The sequence below is a fragment of the Brassica napus genome, unplaced genomic scaffold (genome assembly GCF_020379485.1).
Source record: "Brassica napus cultivar Da-Ae unplaced genomic scaffold, Da-Ae ScsIHWf_861;HRSCAF=1223, whole genome shotgun sequence".
Taxonomy (NCBI): domain Eukaryota; kingdom Viridiplantae; phylum Streptophyta; class Magnoliopsida; order Brassicales; family Brassicaceae; genus Brassica; species Brassica napus.
Genome location: NW_026016900.1, coordinates 1 through 22,138, shown reverse-complemented (window position 1 = coordinate 22,138; position 22,138 = coordinate 1). Strand labels below are relative to the sequence as shown.

Here is a 22,138-nt window from a genome sequence, read left to right as displayed (position 1 = left end):
TGTAGTATAATCTCCAGCTAAAATCTAAGCTTAAAAAGATATGAGATATCCAGATCCTCTTCTAGTACTGCATACTTAGTTTGCTGAAAGATCCAAGAGGACGAAATTATCTGAAACATACAACTATACAGAGAAGTAATAGAAGATTTTGTGAAATACAACTCACTTAACATTAACTGCCCTCTTTGTTAAAAAGAGAGCAGGTAAAGTGGGCTAAACCCAATGATTGATGACGTTTACATCTTATTTCTGCTAAGAGCATGATTATTCCTAAAAGTTGAAATTGAGCTCTTAATAATTTTTTAATAATTAATGATAGTTAAGAGGTTGTAGTTAAGAGACACTTAATTTTTTTGGCTCCAATGGTAAAGTTCTTGATTTGGATTCTTAAGAAAATTGTGGGAAGTGCCCAGAAATAAAAATCGAAACTTTTTTGAAGAGGAATGAACCTCGGCTGGTACTCGAACTTCTCGCCGGACCCTTCCTCAGCCGTCTCGAGAGAAACACGGTTCTGAGAGGAGAGAGACGGGTCGGGGTGAGTGGAAGTGAAGTCAAAGAAGCCATTTTAGATGATTACAGAGAAGTAGTTGTGTAGTTGGAGTAACGTAAGGGAGAGAGAGAGACGAAGTGGGTTAGTGCAAGAGGCGCCTCTCCCGCAGGGTTTCACGACACCCGCCTCTTACCTTTTTTCATTTTTTTAAAAAAATTTTAATGGATTTGGGCTTAAGAGCACACGCAAGAGGCACCGTTAAACATGGTCTAAGTGCCACAAGAGTTCAGTTAAACAAACCTGAAAGGTATAAGACCATCTGAAACAATGATCCTTAACACAAATCCTTAAGAAAAAATTTATTATAAAATTATGTGGGTCTCACTTCATCTATGTTTTTGTGCCAACAAAAGCTCTAGAGCACCTTTAACGACAACTTTTATTGCTGTCTTTTAAAAAAGAAATATTTAATGAATGGGTCCCACTAAGAGTTGCCCCTTCTGCTTCTCCCATAGGAGGCGACTTTAGTTTGGGTTTTGGAAAGTGCGCAGAGCCCACCGATACGTGGCGGTCCACGATTTTTTTTCTTTTTAAAACCAAAAGAAAAAAACTTAAAAAACACCTAAAAACTTGTGCCTATGAGTTGTGCCCGTTAATTATGCTCTTAAACTCCCTAGCTTAGGATTCGATTTGATGAGCCTCTTAACTATTTGCGGGTCCCACTGACACGTGGCGGCCCGCGATTGGTTAGTTTTTTTTTTAATCCAAAAAAATAATAATAAAATAATCATAACTACTATTTTCAAGAATTTGTGCCTTGAGTATCACCATTGCTGATGCCCTAAGACTATCTCCATGCCCAAAGGTTTCTATAAGAATCATGAACATATGAATTCTTTCATTAAGTGCAGAATGGTGTGGCTGATATGTCATGATACTTTATATCACCACTCCACCACAAATGAAAAACACTTGATGGTTAACAAGGAAAAAAGTCCAAAATAAAATTTCATCACATACCCAAAATGTTAAGAAGAATTGGCTATTGAAAAGACCTGAAAAACTAATAGAGAGAGAGAAACAAATCCAACAGAATAGAGTTTTTGGTCATAGGTTGAGAGGTAGAGCATACAAAATCTTATAGTGATGCTGATGTGGAGGAGGATCGAGTGTCATGGCAGCTTCGGACCAAACAATGTTTTCTCTAATCTCACCTGTCTTCTTGTGTCTCTCCAAAGATCAACATGTTGGGACCAGAGTTATTCAGTTTGTGCCCGAGAAATATTTCATCGATTTCCAGTCTCCTCAGCCCCAACGCTAACATCGGTTCCTCTCTTCTGCATGTCTCCCACCGATCCCACAACCATCCACCATAGCTGACCAGCTTGGAGGCAGCAAGAGTTTTCCTGAGAGCCTCCAAGCCCATCACCTCTCTCCACTCCATCACCTCCCACTCCAATTCATGTGGCTCAACCCACAATATCCGCCCCCACTTGTACTGCAATACACGACATTCTCATCTCCTTGCGCCATTCCTAACAACCACCTTCTCTTCCTCTATCACTATGCTTTCGCACATTGACGGAAAATTACACTGAGGCGGTGGCATCGGCAAGGCATCCTAAGTCTGATTCTTTGGGTCGAAAACCTCTCTCCACTTGCTGGACTTCGAGTCATCACACCCTCCCATTACATATATCTTACCGTACGTCCACCACGCCGGCCGCAGCTGAATATCGAGCCACCACCATAGAGGGGAGAGTGCTCCACGTGTGAGATCGACAATCCAGAAACAAGACACTCGACGAGGCTCTCCCTCCAATCCTACTACCCATGATGTAGATCTCGCAATCATGAGCCACCATAGAAGATGCTTCCGGAGGCTGGTAGAAGTTAGACCGAACTGGGACCAGCCGCCGGTTCACGGTTTCCATGGAGAGGGTGAAGGTGAACCAGCATGGGTTTGGGTATTGAGGGATGCATAAGCATATATCGATATGTTTTTCTGTGAAGCCCAAAAGAGATCGGAAGTTGTACAACTCAGGCGAAACAATACAGAACGGTGCCACTTGGAGACGAGAGATAAGGAAGCATGGTCCAATCTTGAGACGCGGGCCAAGCAACTTAGAACCATCTCTTCGGGCAACAAAGATAACCCACAAGGAGACGAGGAAGACAGCTTCAGTTTCTTCGTACATGATGTCTCTTCCTCGGAGTTGCATGGATTCATCATCGGCTTTTTATTTTGACTCTCTATTGTTTTATGTTTTGGGTGCCCTAATTCCTTCTGACTCAAACTCTTCTTTCTGATTTTGTTTATGTTTGAATCTAACACTATTAAAAGGGGGATATGAGAGCCCCTGAACCTGTCCACGTCGGATTTTATAATTAGCCAATGGGAAGTAGTTATTTTGCCACGTAATCCGCCTGTTGTGTTCGGCAATTGGGCTCCGAATTTTTATATTTTTGGGCCTGATCTTTAATTTATCTCGGCCTGTTATGAGATGTAAGGCGTACTCCTGATATTATCTCGATCTCCGAATTTGGCTTCCGTCGCCTCTTCCTCTTCTTCAATTATCGTCTCTGCATATCGGTTTCATCCAATTACTTCACCATTACTCCCCTAATCAATCATTTTTCCATCTCATTCAATGGATTCTTTTCATCTTCCTCACCATTCATCCTCCTATAAAACTCCTTTTCTTAGATTTTCTTTCAAGTACGATTGATAAAACTCACACAAAATTTCACTCACATATTGCTTCCAATGGAACCTAAAGGCAACCCTAACGTCCCCGGCGACCGCAAGATCAACAAAAAGACCGCCGCCTCCTCCGCGACTGTGAAACCAAACAGCAAGTCTCCTGCCTCTTCTCCGATTGTTTCATCTGCCCTTTCGACGAAATCAAAAGCCGAAACCGCTCTCATTCATGAAGAGCAGGGGTCGTATAGACCTCCCATTCATGCCGAAAACCCGAATGTGTTTAATGCTTCTAACGGACATGAGAGATACAATAGGTCTACACGTCAAGTTGCTTCTACATTGGGTTACATTCTTCAGATTCTTTTTCAAGTAAGTGTCAAATGTGTTTAAGTTACTCGGTGTTAAGTTTCTCTCTGTCTCTCTGAACATGTGTTTTTGGGGTTTGTAGACTTGTGCAGGAGCTGTATTGCTTACAGATGGTGTGTTTTGGTTCATCATCTACCCTTTTCTCACTTCCAAAGAATTCAATCTAGATTTTGTAAGTTTTAACACACATTTTGTCATTTGTCTCTGATATGCTTAACTCTAACCAAACATTTTTTTACGACAGTTCATTGTAATAAAGCATTCAGTCAAGCTGTTTTCCTCCTCGGTGAAACATTCTTGAAATCTTTGGTTACTATCTGTATCCTTTCCTTACTCAAAGATAATAACATGATGATGGTTATAGTGTTGATGACATTGATGATGATTTCTTTGTTTACGCAGTGGTTCCCATTGTTTAGGATTTCATACTTTGTGTTATGGACCGGTGTATTCGTTATACTCCAATGGATTGTTCATGCTTGTGTCTCCTTCTGGTAACACTCATGGTTCTATCCTTCTTTACATGATTCTGTAAATAGATTAAGTATAACAAATGTGGCATCTATTTGTCCAGGTGGCCATACCCTTTCTTGGATTTGTCATCATCCTACGCCCCTTTACGTTAACGTTACTCAAACTCATCTCCCCTAACTTATATCAATTATAACAAATATTTTAATTGATGTTGTAGGCATGCTGCTGTTGGGTTGATGCACGTACCGTGCTTTGGAGTCTTTGCTTTGATCGTGAAATTGAAGTACATGTGGTTCTCTAAATGTTTCTCAGAAGAACCATAGCTACGAATAGTATATATACTCGAATGGTTGATTATATTCTTGAACAGAGTTCAAAGAAAGCTTATACAGAGAGATTCATGTACAGATACATGTTCTCTCCTGCCTTCTGTATCAATATTTTTTTTTTGTAAATGACATTCATAGTTCCTTTTGAACGAACATATAAATTACTTAGAAAGCCACTATGATTATTGTTGTGGAGAGTAGTGAAAACTACTATGATAGCCTGATGAACAGTGTCATTTTCTTTCTAGCATATCTCCATCATAGATAAAATTCTCTTAATTTTACCAGAAATGTAATAATAGTGGACAGCATTTGAAAAGGAGGAGACACCATAAGTTCTTTCTCTTAATTAATTATGATTTTTTAAGAATAAAATAGAGATTTATATAGATCAGTTTCAGTGATTGAGAAATGGTGTGGTGAAGCAGTGGAGTTGCAAACTAACAACTGATACGGTGACTATCTTTTCTTTATAATCAAGTAATAAGAACCGGACCGGCTGGTTGGATTAAGAATGGTGATAAAAACCAACAAGTTCGGTTTGAGAACTGGTCCAGTTTGATATTAAACTCTGATTTATTTTTTTCAAATTCAAGTTAAAATTGCAAATTAGAAAAAAAACTTTCATTAGAAACCTATATTATTTTAATATCTATTTGAATAAATTAGGTTTCCATTATATTTTTATATTATTTTTGAAGTGTTCTTTTTATTTGCATATCATTTTAGCTTCTAACAATGATAAAATGTCTTATAAAAATAACTATATATATATACTTAATTTAAGATTAAATTAAATTTACAACCCAGTTTGACCGGTGCAACCATTGACCTAACTGCAATGGCAAGTCTGCAATGGCAAGTCAATGTTCGGTTTGGTTTTCAAAACATTGATGGCGAGAATAAAATATTTTCCCGTTTATAATAAATAAAATAAATAAAAATTATTGATAACAACAAAATATATACAATCTTAAATTTATATAATAGCATTTTAAATTTAAACAAAAGTCAGTTCATTGTCTATACTTAACTTTTCAGATTTTGAGAGTGATTATTTTCTACCAACATTTTGAAGATAGAAAATATAAAACTACAGATGAAAATATTACAATAATTATTATGTAAGTTATTTATATCAAAAATAAAATGAGGGTTTTTGTAAAAAAAAATTAGAAAAACTATATTTTGTAAAAAAATTGTTCATTATTAGTATTACATATGAAACTTTTACATGCATTAACTACAGTGATTTTTTCAATCATTATCTTTTCTAATTAATTTAGCATTCCATTTCTTCTGGATTTTAACTAAAATTTTATTATACAATATAAAATACATATAAAAAAATAATTGGAAATTTGTTTAATAGACTAGCCGTGCGGCAAAAAGATCTAGTGAATATAAAGAAGGGATCTCTCAGCCTCTATGACTAAGTAAGTACTTCCTTTTTCTTTACAAATATTTTCCTTATTTTGGTTTTTCATTAAATATTTTATTTTCTCTTTATATATTCCCTTTCCAAATAGGTTTAGTAGTTTCTAAAATTTCTAGAAAATATACAAGCGGCCAGAAAACATCTGAAACCATGAAAACGTATCTCCTCGTCGCCCTGCCCCGCCCGCCCCATATTATTGGACCGTAGTAATGGAGGATGCAAGCATCTCTTCCCAACTCGAGCTTGCAATTCTTATAAGTTATAACCAAAGATGAAGCTGAGATACTAACCGACTGTTCAAATTTTATTGGAATGGAACACAAAGCCAAATTTAATGTACGGGATCATATTCATATTCAAATATTGTTTTCCTCACAAAGTAAAGTGAATCTATGTAGTCACACAAGTAGATACAAACAATGAGTTTTACAGATTATTTTTGGGTACATTTATAAAATCAAATCTTGAGTTTAGGAGATCTTGATTCTCTGAGTTTCCTTTCTTCTGACAGAACCTTTGCAAACCTGTAACATTTTACAGATTAAAGCCAAATACATATATAAATAAAAAAATTATTAACCTTTTTTTTAATCAAAAGGAAAATTATTAACCTTTTGAGAGCTTCCTCGTTGGTTACGTGATCAGAGATGGGTTCGTAATGGCCGGTTTCGAGATTGACACGAGAAACATTTTTCTTCAATAAAGCTTCACCAACTTGAACAAGACCTTCCATGTTCTCTTCTGTCGATAAGTCCACTGAACTTAAGTCACCCTTCAACGTATCGTCCTGTAATAGAAAAACATAACAATGTAATTTGTTATTATATTTTTGGTCAATAAAATTGACCTTTCACTAACTTATTGTTAATATTTGTGGAATTAGTGTTTCGTACAAGTAAATACCATATAGACTAATCTTACAAGAAATCATTCCTTAGCATTTGCTTAAATGAAACCAAAATGTATGTATTTAATTAACTTCTTATTATATGACAAAAAATCTGTATTTGAAATATTCAAAGTAGAAATTAAACAACAAATAATAAGTGTTGATTGTTGAAAGCCATCAAGTTTTGTATATTACATTACTAAAAAAAATTAATGTACTGAAAATTATTTCATTCCTTTGTATATTCCAAGAGCGAAAGAACTAATATTATATCATTTCATTTCATAATTATCATGGGAAGATACTCACATCGATACGTAAATAATTGTTCTCGGAACGAAGAGCTTGAAAGACGACAGAGCTTTGGTAATCAACCATATCGTGAATGGCTTCACTGTAACAATCAAGAATTGGAGTCGAACCATTTCCATAGATCCAACTTAACATTCCCCATTTTGACGCCATTTTTGCATCATACTTCTCTTGGTTCCTAATCGAACCTGTCCCAAGTGATATCACCACAAATCTTGTATAATCCAATGGGATAATCTCTCCCATTTCTGGATTCTTCTTCACTATCTGCTTTGTCACTTCCGCAATCGCACATAACGTCTGCAAAAATATATAAAAAAACATCACATGACCGATCTATAACTAGGGTTTCAGAATTAGGGTTTTGTTTTTTTACCGGGTTATTGGCAGCGATACCACCGTCAATGAGGTTAAATTCATGTTTTTTTCCTTCATTGTCTTCGTTAATGAATCGATGAGCCGGGAAATAAGTTGGTGCCGCTGATGTGCTTATGCATATATCTGATAGTTTTGCGTCGATAACTTGATGATTCACCGCCTATATATTTGATACATTGAATCAATAAACGTGATGCAACTACGTACGGACTGATGTGTGTGTATATACCTGGTAAGAAGAGAAGATAACTGGTTGGAGTTTCTTGATGTCGAAGCAAGGTATGACAACGTTTGTCATAGTTTGAGTCAGTCTCGTGTCTCCCAAGCAACCTAGGATTACTTCGTGAAGGTATTTCCCGTTGTACTTTGGTCCTCGTACGAGTCTCCTCATGGTTTGAGCCCAACTACACACCCCTCTGCATATTTTAGAAGTTTATCAGATTACTATGACACTGAATGAATGATCAGATTAAACGCAAACGCTTAAGGCACATACCGATGTTGTGGAAAGATTTTAGGAGAATGTTTGAGATAAAAGGGGACGATTTCTTTGGCCGCAAACAAAGGGCGGCTGCGGTTACGGCTGTTTTTGACGTCTTTGTCCTCTGCGGTCAACATCGCCACTATTAAACCTCCTGTGCTTGTCCCGGAGATGACATCGAAATAATCCACAAGCCTTGCCTCCTCACCATCCAACTCCTGTATAAGATATATTTACAAAGAACCACACTATTCACAACCGTTTATAGTCATATCAGCAGAGATTTTCATTTACAGACAAAAAAGATTGAGACATATGGTTTGTTACATTATCAAATATACTTTTGATTAAAAAAAATTGGACATGATTCCTGATTAGCTTGAGACGATCCTAGCAACACTTATTAAGTAAACATACCTGGAGTTGTGATTCGAGGTAAGCTAAGATGGTACCGGGAATGATCCCACGGATCCCACCACCATCTATGCTAAGGATAGTCACAAGTTGTCCGTACGAAGGAGGAAGACAAGAGACTCTTCTCTCTGACGAGAATTCCATATTTTTTATTATCTCTAAGTTATTTTTTAGTAATCTCAAAACTAAGCTTATGGTCTTGTCGGTAAGAGTTTTAAGTTCTCGTTCCTTTTTCAAGACAGAGATGGTGATCAATGTGATGAAGCTCTTAGAACGACCTACCGTTACGAATAAACACAACCCATATATATAGAAGAAATAGATGTATATGTTATATTAGCACGCATCGCATTAGTGTTGGACTTTTTGTGTGAATCTACTGGGAGGTTTCTCGATTTGGATGTCGTGTCCATCACTCTCACAAGCCCATAAGTTACACTTATGGTTGCTTTATACATGTCATGTTAAACACATACTTCTATATTGAAAAAAGTCTAGGTGACAACTACTTTTCCATAAAAAAACAATTAGTAGACATACATGCACACAAATTAGGAGCAAAAGTCACCTGAACATATATATTTCAAAGATATATAATAATGGAAGATAATACCGCTGCTTTAGAACATTTTCATCTATATGTGTATCTTTTTATTCTTCAGTGCTAATAACTTTTGAATAGTCTTTTATTTAAAGAATTTTTATGTATAATTCTTCTTGCTTATTTTATGTAAAAAACTTAGGTTGTGTTTCAGAAATAAAAAACTTAGGTTACCATCCCGGAACTGGGAGTTTCGGTTGAATGTGATTTGTCCAATATAAGTATTTACGTATAGAGACAACGGGAACCATACTTCCAAGCAAATATAACGGTTGCTCGAAGCAATAAACGGTTAGTCTACAAGACTACAGTCGTTTTAATTAGGATAATTTTCTTTTCCCACTTACAATAATTTTACGCGTAGTATTTCTCTATTCCTCCTGAAAGATATATAATACATGTTTTTGCTCAACAATCTATATTGGAATATCCAGGGAGATAATTAATTAGAGAAGATTAAAAGGATTTGCTTGCATAATTTTTGAAATAGTTTTAGGCGTGCTTACCTTAAGATGCGAAAACTGAAAATCAAGCTCCGTTTTAATTATAAATCCAGGCTTAGAAAAGAAAAAGAGTGATATTTGTTTACGGTCAAAGTAAAAGCATTCTGAGGTTATTTTCCTAATTATCCTCTTACATATTGTCTGCCGTAAAAAATCCTTTTAAATATTGTGTTCGGATGTCTGATGTTTTTTACTTTTTTATATGTCCAAATCAGTATTGTTTTTTTCCTGTCCATGCCGTGACGAGTAGTACAAAATATATCCATGCCACCATGCTCCACGTTTGCAAGATCATTTTATCCAAGTTTAAGTCAAATATTTGTCGTGTCAATTAAAAAAGAAATACAAATTTAATCATCCAATATATATTATCTTACCCCTTCACACCCTGTTATGCAATTCTTCACGTATCTCGTTTCTTTTGCTTGACCTGTTAAAATTTCTTAATTAGTAACCTAATTATGTGATTAAATTATACTCTTTGGCGTGTAACATACATATATGAGTTTTCTTATGAAAGTTTATTTTTGTCCACGGGTCTTGAAGGGGTCAAGTTCTTCTGACACTGAACATCCTCTTAAGCTAGATTTTTAATGATAATTTACATATAACATCATTGAGTTGTCCACTTTAATACTTGTTGAATAATATGAACGAAATCCAACTACATTGTAAAAAACATAGGCTGCAACTGGAATGACATTTTTTGGAATAAAATCATTTGGAATGGATCATTCCATGGGATTCCATGAATTAGTTACCAGTTATTATGAATGTTTTCCAAAATCAATTCCACTTATTCCAATTTTGGAATGGAACAAAAAAATAAATCTATTGGAGGATAAGGACGTTGGAGGATAAGGACATATATTTAGATATGTTCAACTAATGTGATAAGGATGTAATTAGAAGAATATACCCTAAAGTTGGTTAGGATCTTTGTAACGTATATATATACTCTTGTAACGTGATGAATACAGGACACCTTTTTCCGATCATATTGTCATATTTACATGGTATCAGAGCAGAGATCTGCTTAAACTGTTCATCAAAATCTTAAAGAACGTTGAGCAAATTTTTGTGATAAACTATGAGTGATTCGAGTGAAGCAAAGCAGCTAGTTGTGAAGCAAGGAGAGACGATGGTGGCATCGCCTTATGCTTTGTATTCTTCGGATAATCCAGGCGCGATGATAACGTCTGTTCAATTAAAGGGAGATAACTACAATGAGTGGGCAATGGAGATGATGAATGCTTTGAGAGCAAAGAAGAAGATAGGGTTTCTCGATGGAACTTTGTCTAAACCAAGTGATGATAGTCCAGATTTGGAGTCATGGTTGAGTGTGAACTCAATGATTGTGGGCTGGATCAGGTCTTCTATAGAACCGAGGGTCAGATCAACAGTAACTTTCATTACGGAAGCCTACAAGTTGTGGGAAAACTTGAAAAAGAGGTTTGAAGTTGGTAATAAGGTTCGTATTCACCAGCTAATGGAACAGTTGTCGTCGTGTCGACAAAATGGAAAAGCGGTAATAGACTATTACGGTAGTCTCGCTATGATGTGGGAGGAGCTTCAGACTTACAAACCATCGCCAGCATGTAGCTGCTCAGCGGCTGCGATCTATGAGAAAGAACGTGAGGATGAAAGAGTACATCAGTTTATTATGGGGCTTGATGACTCAAGATTTGGCAATGTGGTGACAGCCATAATCGAGGCTGATGAGTTGCCAGATCTGGGAAAAGTTTATGCTAAGGTGATAAGGGAGGAGGCTCGGTTGAATGCTGCAAAAGCTAGAGAAGCTGTAGCACAAGAAGCGATTGGCTTTGTATCAAGGAGAGAAGGACAGTATGAAGAAAATGCAGCTCGTCGAGATACGCGTGATGACAGAACAGAGATCAATAACTCTGTTTCTGGAAACAGAGCAAGGGACCGTATTTGTACCAACTGCGGGAAGACAGGACATGAGAAGAGTAATTGCTGGCAGATAATAGGATATCCAGAGTGGATGAATGAGAAACGAGGAAGAGGAGCTGGATCAGGAAGGGGTCGTGGTGGAAGAGGAGGACGTGGTGTTGCACATACGGCACAAGCAACTAGTTCTCATGCTTCAGGGAGTTCCGATCTCACACCTGACCAGTGGAAGGCTATTACTCAGATAATCAACGAAGGAAAATCAGGAGGTCAGACAGAGAGATTGTCTGGTAAGAATCTAGGTGATGTGATTATAGATTCCGGGGCTTCACATCACATGACAGGAAGTGTCAATGATCTTGTGAATGTGAAGGAAACTTCGAAATGTGTTGTAGGTTTTGCGGATGGTGGAACCTCAATCTCGGTTCAGAAGGGTGATCTGATACTGAGTGATAAAATAACATTGCGAGATGTGCTTTATGTTCCAAAACTAAACTGCACACTGATTTCTGTCTCGAAGTTGTTGAAGAATACGAGTTGTTTTGCCGTGTTTACTGATGCTATCTGTGTTTTACAGGACCGTTCTTCGAAGACTCTGATTGGAGCCGGTGAGGAACGTGATGGGGTGTATTACTTCAGGGATGTGAGAGTGGCTCGAGCTAACAGAGCTGATAGAAGTGAAGATCAACTGCTGTGGCATCGACGACTTGGACATCCAGCTTTTGGTGTTTTAAATTCCTTGTCTTCAGTTTCTGGTGTTTTGAATAAAGCTTGCTCTCGTCCTTGTGACGTGTGTTTTAGAGCAAAGCAAACTAGAGATGTATTTGGTGAAAGTATTAATAAAACAAGCAAGTGTTTTGAACTTATTCATGTGGACGTGTGGGGGCCTTATCGAGTTCCTGCATCATGTGGAGCTGTGTACTTCTTGACGGTAGTTGATGACTACTCAAGGGCTGTGTGGACCTATTTACTACTTGCGAAGTCTGAGGTTAAGAAAACACTTCAACGGTTCTGTACTTATGCAGAAACACAGTTCAATCTGTCGGTTAAAACCGTTCGAAGTGATAATGGGATGGAGTTTATATGTCTGAGAGAGTATTTCCAAGATAAGGGGATTGTTCATCAAACGAGTTGTGCGTACACACCGCAACAAAATGGACGTGTGGAGAGGAAACACAGACATATATTGAATGTGGCGAGGGCTTTGTTGTTTCAAGCTAACATGCCAACTAAATTTTGGGGAGAGGCGATATCTACGGCGACACACTTGATCAATATGACACCGTCTAAGGTACTTGATGGGAGCTCACCGTATGAGAAGCTGTTTGGTGTGAAACCCGCGTATGAGACCTTGAGGGTATTTGGTTCGTTGTGTTATGTTCACAGGAGAGATCGAACCAAGGATAAGCTAGGTGAAAGAAGTAGGAAGTGTGTATTTGTTGGATATCCCTTCGGCAAGAAAGGATGGAGAGTATATGACCTGGAAAGTAACGAGTTTCTGGTGTCAAGAGATGTCAGTTTTACTGAAGATGAGTTTCCATTTGCGGGACATAACTCTGATGTGATTGAATCAAAGAAGTTGACAGGAGAACCTGATGATGACTGGATTGTAAACATGGTTGTGGAAGACAGAGGGAGTAAGTCTCAGTCAAGCAATCCAGAAGAAACAGTGGTGGAGGTTTCATCACATGAAACTCTCAAAGAAAAGGATGTCGGTAATGACATGGTAGAGGAGGTTGAGTCAGTATCGAGAACTACAGCTGAGAATGAAGTTGTTACAGAACCTGAGTTGGGGAGAGGGTGCAGAGAGAAGGTTCCGTCTGTGAGACTGAAAGATTATGTGAGCTATAATGCTCAGTACTTGCGAGAACAACCCCATCACGATCTCACTACTCCTGCACCACAATCAGAGCCTTCGTCAACTGGTCCAGGTAACACGCCGTATCCTATTACAAACTATATATCTGATGAAAGATTTTCTCCTGATCATAAGGCATTTTTGGCGGCAATCACAAATGAGAGAGAACCACGAAGCTATAAAGAAGTGGTTCAGCAGAAGATTTGGCGCGATTCAATGCAGAAAGAGATAGTGGCATTTGAAGATAACAAGACGTTTAGTGTGGTTGACTTACCACCGGGCAAGAAAGCCATTGGCAACATGTGGATTTATAAGTATAAGTACAATGCTGATGGTACTATGGAAAGGCCCAAGTCGAGACTTGTTGCTTTGGGAAATAGACAAGTAAAGGATAGAGACTTCAAAGAGACATTTGCACCTGTCGCAAAGATGACCACAGTACGCAGTTTGTTGAGAGTGGTTGCAGGGAAAGGATGGATTGTGCATCAGATGGATGTGCATAACGCGTTTTTACATGGAGACTTGAAAGAAGAAGTTTACATGAAGTTACCGCAGGGGTTTAAGCATTCTGATCCGAACAAGGTCTGCAAGCTTCATAAGGCGGTCTATGGCCTGCGACAGGCACCAAGATGTTGGTATGCAAAACTGACTGACGCTCTCAAACGGTACGGTTTTAAAAATTCTTATGCGGATTATTCTTTGTTCGTATATTCGAAGAAAGGCTTTGAACTAAGGGTGCTCATATATGTGGACGATCTACTTGTGTGTGGTAATGATATGGAGTTTGTTGCCAAGTTTAAAGACTATTTGAGTAGATGTTTTCACATGAAGGATCTAGGGAAATTGAAATATTTTCTTGGAATAGAAGTGGGACGTGGTGAAGAAGGTTTTATGTTATCACAGAGGAAGTACGCTCTGGATCTCATATCTGATGTTGGTTTGCTTGGAGCAAGACCAGTCGCTACACCTATGGAGCAACATCACAAATTGGGACTGGATAAGAGTCCATTTCTAGTAGAAGCAGAGAAGTACAGAAGATTGGTTGGACGTCTGATCTACTTGTCAATCACGCGACCAGACATATCGTATTCAGTGCATATTCTCTCGCAGTTCATGAAAACGCCAAGAGAAGTACAGTGGGATGCCGCCTTACGGGTGGTTAAGTATCTTAAAGGGACACCAGGGCAGGGGATCATGTTGAGTTCAAAGAGTGATTTGAGTTTGTCTGTGTACTGTGATGCAGACTGGTCGGCATGTCCGTTGACGAGAAGATCGTTGAGTGCTTATGTTACCTTAGTAGGAGACTCGCCGGTGTCGTGGAAGACAAAGAAACAAGGAGTGGTGTCTCACTCATCAGCTGAGTCGGAGTATAGATCGATGGCGCAAGCGACTAGAGAGGTTAAGTGGTTGCGAAGACTTCTGGATGACTTGGGAGCAAAGCAACTCAAGCCTTCGAAGATGTACTGTGATAGTAAGTCAGCAATATACATAGCGGCTAATCCAGTGTTCCACGAGAGAACGAAACACATCGAATCTGATTGTCACCAAGTTAGAGATGCAATTCAGGATGGCTTGCTGGAGACGGTACATGTGCGAACAACAGAACAAGTTGCAGACGTGTTAACTAAAGCGCTTGGGAAGGCTCAGTTCGAAACTTTGCTGTTCAAGTTGGGAGTAAGAAACTTTCATATTCCCAACTTGAGGGGGAGTATTGGAGGATAAGGACGTTGGAGGATAAGGACATATATTTAGATATGTTCAACTAATGTGATAAGGATGTAATTAGAAGAATATACCCTAAAGTTGGTTAGGATCTTTGTAACGTATATATACTCTTGTAACGTGATGAATACAGGACACCTTTTTCCGATCATATTGTCATATTTACAAAATCCTTTGTAAAAGTCATTCCTTTTATTCATGATTCTAAACCTCTGTGAATGAATGGAATGTGTGGAATCTTTATTCCATTTATAATTTCAGTTTTTATTCCATTTTTAACATCATTCCAATTTTTTCTATTACATAAAAAATCATTCCTTTTATTCCTAACATTCCAATTAGAAATAACCAGTTGCACCCATAGAGAATCATCAGCTGTAAACTAAATTAATCAAAAGCATCTACTGCAGAAAGTTATTTTCTTACTACTATTATTTGTACATTTAATTATTTTATGCAACTAAAGACAAACGCACGATCGATCATCAAGCTTTATACAATGCATCTACTGCAGAAAGTTACTTCTTACTACTATTATTTGTACATCAAGCTTTATACAATGCATCGTCTGGCATCCTTACGTTCCTTTTATACTAGATTTTTTCTTGCAAACCTGTATATCAACCAATAATCAATCAATGCGATTACATGCGATCAAACAAACCGATCAACAAGGTTTCAAACTTATAAGGTTTTAAATCTATCTCAAGTTGGTGATATTATCATGAACAGGTTCATATACACCAGTGTCGATGTTTATATGCACAAATCTAGTTTTCAGCACGTTCTCTCCAATCCTGACAATGTTCTCTAAAGTGGTTTTTGTTGCTAGATCCATAGAGCTTGCATCTCCTCCTAATTTATCATCAATTTCACACAATTTTTTACCCTAAATTAGTTAAATGATTAATCGCAAATATTGATGTATGTTCATGTATTGCTCTTACAACAATTGTGAGATAATTATCCTCGGATTGTATATATATATACAACCGAGAAAATAATTGTGGTACTTATCCTTGGATTTTTAGGGTTTGAAACAGAAAAGAGTTGTGGTACTGGATCATTAAAAATCAGTAATTATATATTTATTATTTTGCTTAACAAATCAGTAATTATTTTGAGAATAACAAATATATTCAATTTGTTGAAAATAGTACAAAAAAACACCAAGGCGTCAAGAGACCGCCGAATAAACACACACACAATTTGTCTTCCCATATTAGTGTTTTTAACGATCAGTTTGTTGGATCTTTAGTCATTGTGTCGCTACTCATTCTCCTTAATTTCTGTTCTTCAGATAAAATTTTCGCAAATCTGCATTACCAGTTTAATTTTTAACATCTTTGTAATAAGAACAATAAAATCCAACCAAAAAAATAATTTAATATCAAACAATGAGATTACTTGCAATTTAAGAAACACATTTTAGTTACCTTTTGAGTTCTTCCTCATTGGTGACATTTTCTGGAATAGGTTCATATGCACCAGTGTCGATATTCATATGCACAACTCTGTTTTTCAGCACTTTTTCTCCAATCTTCACAAGATTCTCTAAGTTAGATTTTGTTGCTACATCCGTAGAACCTGCATCGTTGTCCAGTGTATCATCCTACAATTGAACTCATACATAAGCTATCACATCATTTAAACTATCTGCGACATGATGTGTATATGTCAAGGCTCTTACATCGATTCTGAGGTACTTGTCCTCGGATTGTAGGGCTTTGAACAAAACAGAACTATGGAAATGGATCATGTCACGGCTTGATTCCATGGTAATGTCTAGAATAGGAGTAGATCCATCGTCATATAACCAAGATATGATTCCCCATTTCGCAGCTTTTTTTGCGCTATACTTCTCCACTTTTTGGTAGACCCTGTCCCTATCGATATAACTAAGAACTTATCGTAACCCAACGGCTTGAGCTTACCCATATCAGGATTGTTCTTCACAATCTGCTTAGTCACTGCAGTCATGGCCACCATGTCTATAAACACAACCAAACACAAAAAGCCAGACATGAGAATTAATATACATAGTTGACATAGATCAATTATTTATGTTGTTCATTTTTGAGATATCGGCAAGAGGATTGTGATATACCGGGTTACTAGCAGTGACCCCACCATCAACGAGGTGAAACTCACTCGTCTTGCCTTGACTGTCTTTATTAGAAAAGTAATGAGGAGGAAAGAAAGTGGGAGCAGCCGATGTCCAATACATATGTCTGATAACTTGACGTCCAAGCTAGGGTCAAACAACGCCTTCAAACAACACAAAAAGTGAAATAGTGCTGTTAATTAAGTGTATCATAAAAGATGAAACAAAACTTGAGAATTCAATTACTCTATGTGGTGTGATGTAGACAAGGATGGAGAGGAAATTACCTGGTAAGAGGAGAAGATGGTGGGTTGGAGTTTCTTCATGTCGAAGGTAGGTATGACAACGTTTGTGATTGTCTGGTGAAGTTTTGTCTCTCCGAGAAGATTGCTTAGTAGATTTCGTAGATACTTTCCGTCGTACTTTGGACCAGACAGAAGCTTTGGAAGCTTAGGTAACAGAGCAGCCACGCCTCTGCATTTAGAATGTCTTTTAATTTCCCACATAAAATCAAGTAGTACAAGTTATTATCATCATTATTTATGAATTGAGTATTTGCATTATGCATGTTGTAACAAATATTTAAAGAAAAAAAAAATCATTTGTCTAAAACATATTTTTACACTTAGTACTCACTTATTCTCTAATGTTTGTTTGACAAAGTTCACTATTGGATTTTTCCTCTTATTATGTGTTGATATCTATTGTTTGTTTGTTTTTTGAGTGAATCTATTGTTTGTTTGACTAAGTAAGTATGATAAATCCGTGTATATCATTAATTCATAAAATTAATTCATAATTTTATTGGTTAAAAGAATCATAGTGATTACTCATTGTCCAAGCTTTTAAGTTTGGAATCGGTGTTTCTACATGTTGAATCTTCTAGGCTGCTTACATGTGTTCTTGTCGATTATGTCCATCTTTTGGTTTCTGTTGTTACTTAGTCCTAGTTTTTAGATTTTGGTTACTCTGTTCTCTTTGTTCCTCTGTAATTTCTGTCAAAAATTTTAAAATTGGTATAAAATTTAACATTTTACCAAAAAAAAAAAAACTAACTTTTTTTCTTTTATTTATAACTAATATGCACGTAACTATTGTTTTCTTACTCGGGCTGTGGAAATATTTTGGGACAATGTTCAAGGTAGAAAGGAACAATGTCCTTGGCCGCAAAATGAGGCCGTCCGGTCGCGTCAGGTACAGTCAACATGGCAGTAATGAGACCACCAGTACTAGTCCCCTACCACGTCGAAATAGTCAGCTAGTCTCACGTCTTCTCCATCGATCTCCTATATATTTGATGGTTAATCAGTCCAAACATATATAGAATTAACCGCATACAGAATTTACAGTCTAAAGCCCGGACAAAAAAAAATATATATGCTTTATGATTTTTTCATGAAATAAATATGCTTATATATAGAGAGTCTAGGCCTCGGGTAATATATAACCTGAAGTTGTTTTTCCAGACAAGCAAGGATGACACCGGAGATGGTTCCTCGGATTCCGCCGCCGTCTAGGCTAAGGATGGTTACGAGAGATCCACACTGTAGAATGTATATATAGAAAGGATATATTAGTAAATACTTATCCTTATAATCCCTAGTTCTTGTATATATATTGTAACATTCTCATCTAATAACATTAAGCTTACGCTCTATATGGTATCAGAGCAGAGATTTTAAATCTAAACCTAGCCGCCCACAACCTTTTTTTTCTGTTACGTTCTCTGCTTCCATGGCAAACTCTGCGACAAATAACACCACCGTCATCACCATTGATGCCGCTCAACTCCTTAATGTTAACATGTCAAATGTTACCAAACTCACGGCCTCCAACTTTCTTATGTGGAGCCGTCAAGTTCAAGCTTTGCTTAATGGCCATGGTCTATCTGGCTATCTCGACGGCACCGTCGTTGTCCCACCACCCACGATCATGACAGCTGAAGTTGTCTCTGTCAACCCTGCTTTCACAGCACACCAGCGTCAAGACCAACTCATCTATAGCGCCTTATTAGGGGCTATCTCTGTCACAGTCCAGCCGATTCTTGCAACAACCACCACATCCGCCGAGATCTGGGAGAAGCTGTCTTCCACATACGCCAAACCCACCCGCGGTTCACATTCAACAGCTGCGAACAGCAAACAGAAGAAAGAAAAAGGAACTAAATCGATTGATGAGTACCTCCAGGGGTTTACAACCCGATTTGACCAACTTGCTTTTACTCGGTAAAGCCTTTGATCTGGAAGATCAGATTGAGTTCATTGTGGAAGGCCTTCCTGAGGACTACAAACAAGTTATCGATCAGATACAAGGTCGTGATGTACCTCCTTCCTTAACTGAAGTTCATGAGAAACTCCTGAATCAGGAAGTCAAGTTACAAGACGCGACTCCTAACCCATCTCTTCCGATCTCTGCCAACGTCGCGAAACCCGCGTGTCTAACAAACACCAAAACAGGAGTCACAACTCGGGGTATCGTGGGAAACAACAACCGCTACAACAATGGCCGCAACAACAACAACACATGGCAGCAACAAGACACCAACTTGCGTGGATATCAAGGCAAGTGCCAAATTTGTGGTGTTTTGGCCATCCATAGTGCAAGGCGTTGTCCTCAGCTGCAACAATCCGGTGGCTACAACAACTCCTCGCAGACGCCGTGGCAACCTCGTGCGAACATGGCTGCAACCGCGTATAATCCAAAACAATGGATTGTTGACAGCGGCGCCACTCATCACCTAACCACCGACTTGCAAACCTCTCTCTCCATCACCTTACAATGGTGGTGAAGAGGTTATCATTGCCGATGGATCAGGTCTTCCGATCACACATACGGGTTCCTCTACTCTCTCTACTTCATCTCGTCCCTTAGCTTTTAAACAATATTCTCATGTGTCCCTAACCTTCATAAGAACCTTATTTCAGTGTATCGATTGAATGCAATACTAGAGTTCTGTTGAATTCTTTCCTGCCCACTTTCAGGTGAAGGATCTCAGCACGGGGTCCGGTTACTCCAAGGCAGAGCTAGAGATGAGCTGTACGAGTGGCCAGTCGAGTCTAAACCCACCACCACCTCCCTATTTGCGTCGCCAACTCCCAAGACCACACTTATCTCATGGCACTCGAGACTTGGCCACCCACCCTACCCACTTTTAAAAACTCTTGTTTCTCAGTTTTCTTTACCAGTTTCATTGTTTCTCTCTCAAAAACAGATTCCGTGTTCTCATTGTCTTATCAATAAAAGCCATAAATGCCTTTTCACTCAAACACTATTGTCTCAACTCAACCTCTTGAATATGTTTACACTGATGTGTGGTCATCCCCCATTGTCTCTATTGATAACTTCAAATATACCTCATTTTTGTGGATCACTTCACCCGATATACATGGTTGTATCCACTCAAGTTTAAGTCCCAGTGGCGAGAAAACGTTTGTGGCATTCAAAGCAGTGGTCGAGAATCGTTTTTTTCAGTCAAGATCAGAACATTATACTCGGACAATGGTGGCGAATTTATAGCGCTGAAAGCCTTTCTTCTCGATCACGGGATCTCGCATCTGACCTCACCGCCACATACTCCTGAACATAACGGCATCGCAGAACGTAAACATCGACATATAGTCGAGACGGGACTTACTCTGCTTCATCAAGCGTCCCTGCCGCCGTCGTACTGGGCTATGCCTTTTCAGCTGCGGTTGTATCTCATCATCGCTTACGCCCAGTCGGTCTTAAGCAACACATCACCCTACGCAGTGCTCTTTCAACAGTCACCTAACTACCTTAAGCTCCGAGTGTTTGGCTGTGCTTGCTATCCATGGTTACGACCGTATGCGAGCAACAAGTTGGAACTGCGATCCAAGGAGTGTGTTGTTTCTCGGTTACTCTCTCACGCAGAGTGCATATTTATGTCTCGATCGCACTACCGGACGTGTCTATACATCAAGGCATGTTCAATTTATTGAAGAAAAGTTTCCTTTCTCCGCCAAACCACCATCCACTCCCGTTACTGATGAACCAGACACATCAAACTCTTACCCTTTTACCACCTCTGTACCACTCCACCAAACCCCACCTCCAGTGCCACTCGTCTCAGCTACGTCTACAGCTATGCCAACCCCGAGCTCCGATTCTCACCACCGGTTAAATACCGACCCTCCATCGTCTTCATCCTCACAGATGAACGATGCTGTGTTATCATCAGATGACACACGGGTGGACCCAGGCATTGATTCAACGGAGCTCCAGAGTAATGCACAGGTATGTACACAAACTCTTCCTCCACCTATTGTTCATGCAACAGGTACTTTGAACCAGACAGACAACCCAGACACAAACCTCACCTCAAACACGTCCCAAAGCCAAAATCCAACTCCCAACCCGCTACCACCAAACACTCATTCCATGAGAACCCGTTCAAAGAACCAGATTACAAAGCCCAACCCTAAACACAGTCTCCCACTGTCAAAACAAACCTCACAACCCATCATCCCAACCACTTGTAACCCAAGCCTTGAGAGAGAGAAGTGGAGGAAACTCTATGGTCTCTGAAATGGATGCTCAGATTCGGAACAGAACATTTGATCTTGTCCCACCGCGACCGCATCAAATGTCATTCCAACGAAGTGGATTCATACTGTGAAATACAATCCCGATGGTACACTGGCCAGGCACAAATCCCGCTGGGTAGCTCGTGGCTTCAACCAACAACACGGAATTGACTACGCCGAAACCTTTAGTCCGGTTGTCAAATCGATTACAATTCGGCTTGTTCTTCAGCTAGCTATCTCCCGGAACTGGCCAATAAAGCAGCTCGATGTCAACAATGCTTTCCTTCAAAGGTACTTTACAAGATGAGGTCTATGTTAACTCAACCTCCTGGTTTTCTAGATAAAGATCGTCCACATCATGTATGTCGCCTGAGGAAAGCCCTTTATGGTCTCAAACAAGCACCACGTGCTTGGATCAAGAGTTAAAGACATATCTCATCTCCATCGGATTTCAAGAACTCGATGGCAGACACGTCTGCGTTTGTATTACAATAAGGATGGCCATCAGGTCTACTGCCTTGTGTATGTCGACGACATAATAATAACTGGCAGCAGCTCAGTTCTCGTTGCAGGATTGATTTGCTTCGACACACATTCGGTTCTCCAAACAAAACAAACAA

General features: G+C 38.7%; 2 protein-coding genes and 2 pseudogenes across 2 annotated transcripts; 1 reads left to right on the top strand and 3 right to left on the bottom strand.

The window, feature by feature from the left end:
- Positions 1–2,006: 2,006 nt before the first annotated feature.
- LOC125606350 lies at positions 2,007–5,003 on the bottom strand (annotated as a pseudogene).
- On the top strand, positions 3,258–4,357 carry LOC125606349. The gene is made up of 4 exons (XM_048775414.1): positions 3,258–3,563; positions 3,643–3,732; positions 3,963–4,054; positions 4,252–4,357. The coding sequence occupies exons 1-4, from the start codon at positions 3,258–3,260 to the stop codon at positions 4,355–4,357; spliced, it is 594 nt and encodes a 197-aa protein (XP_048631371.1).
- Positions 5,004–6,131: 1,128 nt separating the features above from the next.
- On the bottom strand, positions 6,132–8,567 carry LOC125606352 (patatin-like protein 3). The gene is made up of 7 exons (XM_048775415.1): positions 8,279–8,567; positions 7,877–8,079; positions 7,610–7,796; positions 7,379–7,540; positions 7,000–7,302; positions 6,413–6,588; positions 6,132–6,325 (listed from the first exon to the last, which is right to left on the bottom strand). The coding sequence occupies exons 1-7, from the start codon at positions 8,417–8,419 to the stop codon at positions 6,259–6,261; spliced, it is 1,239 nt and encodes a 412-aa protein (XP_048631372.1). The 5' UTR covers positions 8,420–8,567; the 3' UTR covers positions 6,132–6,258.
- Positions 8,568–15,943: 7,376 nt separating this feature from the next.
- LOC125606351 lies at positions 15,944–20,872 on the bottom strand (annotated as a pseudogene).
- Positions 20,873–22,138: the final 1,266 nt, after the last annotated feature.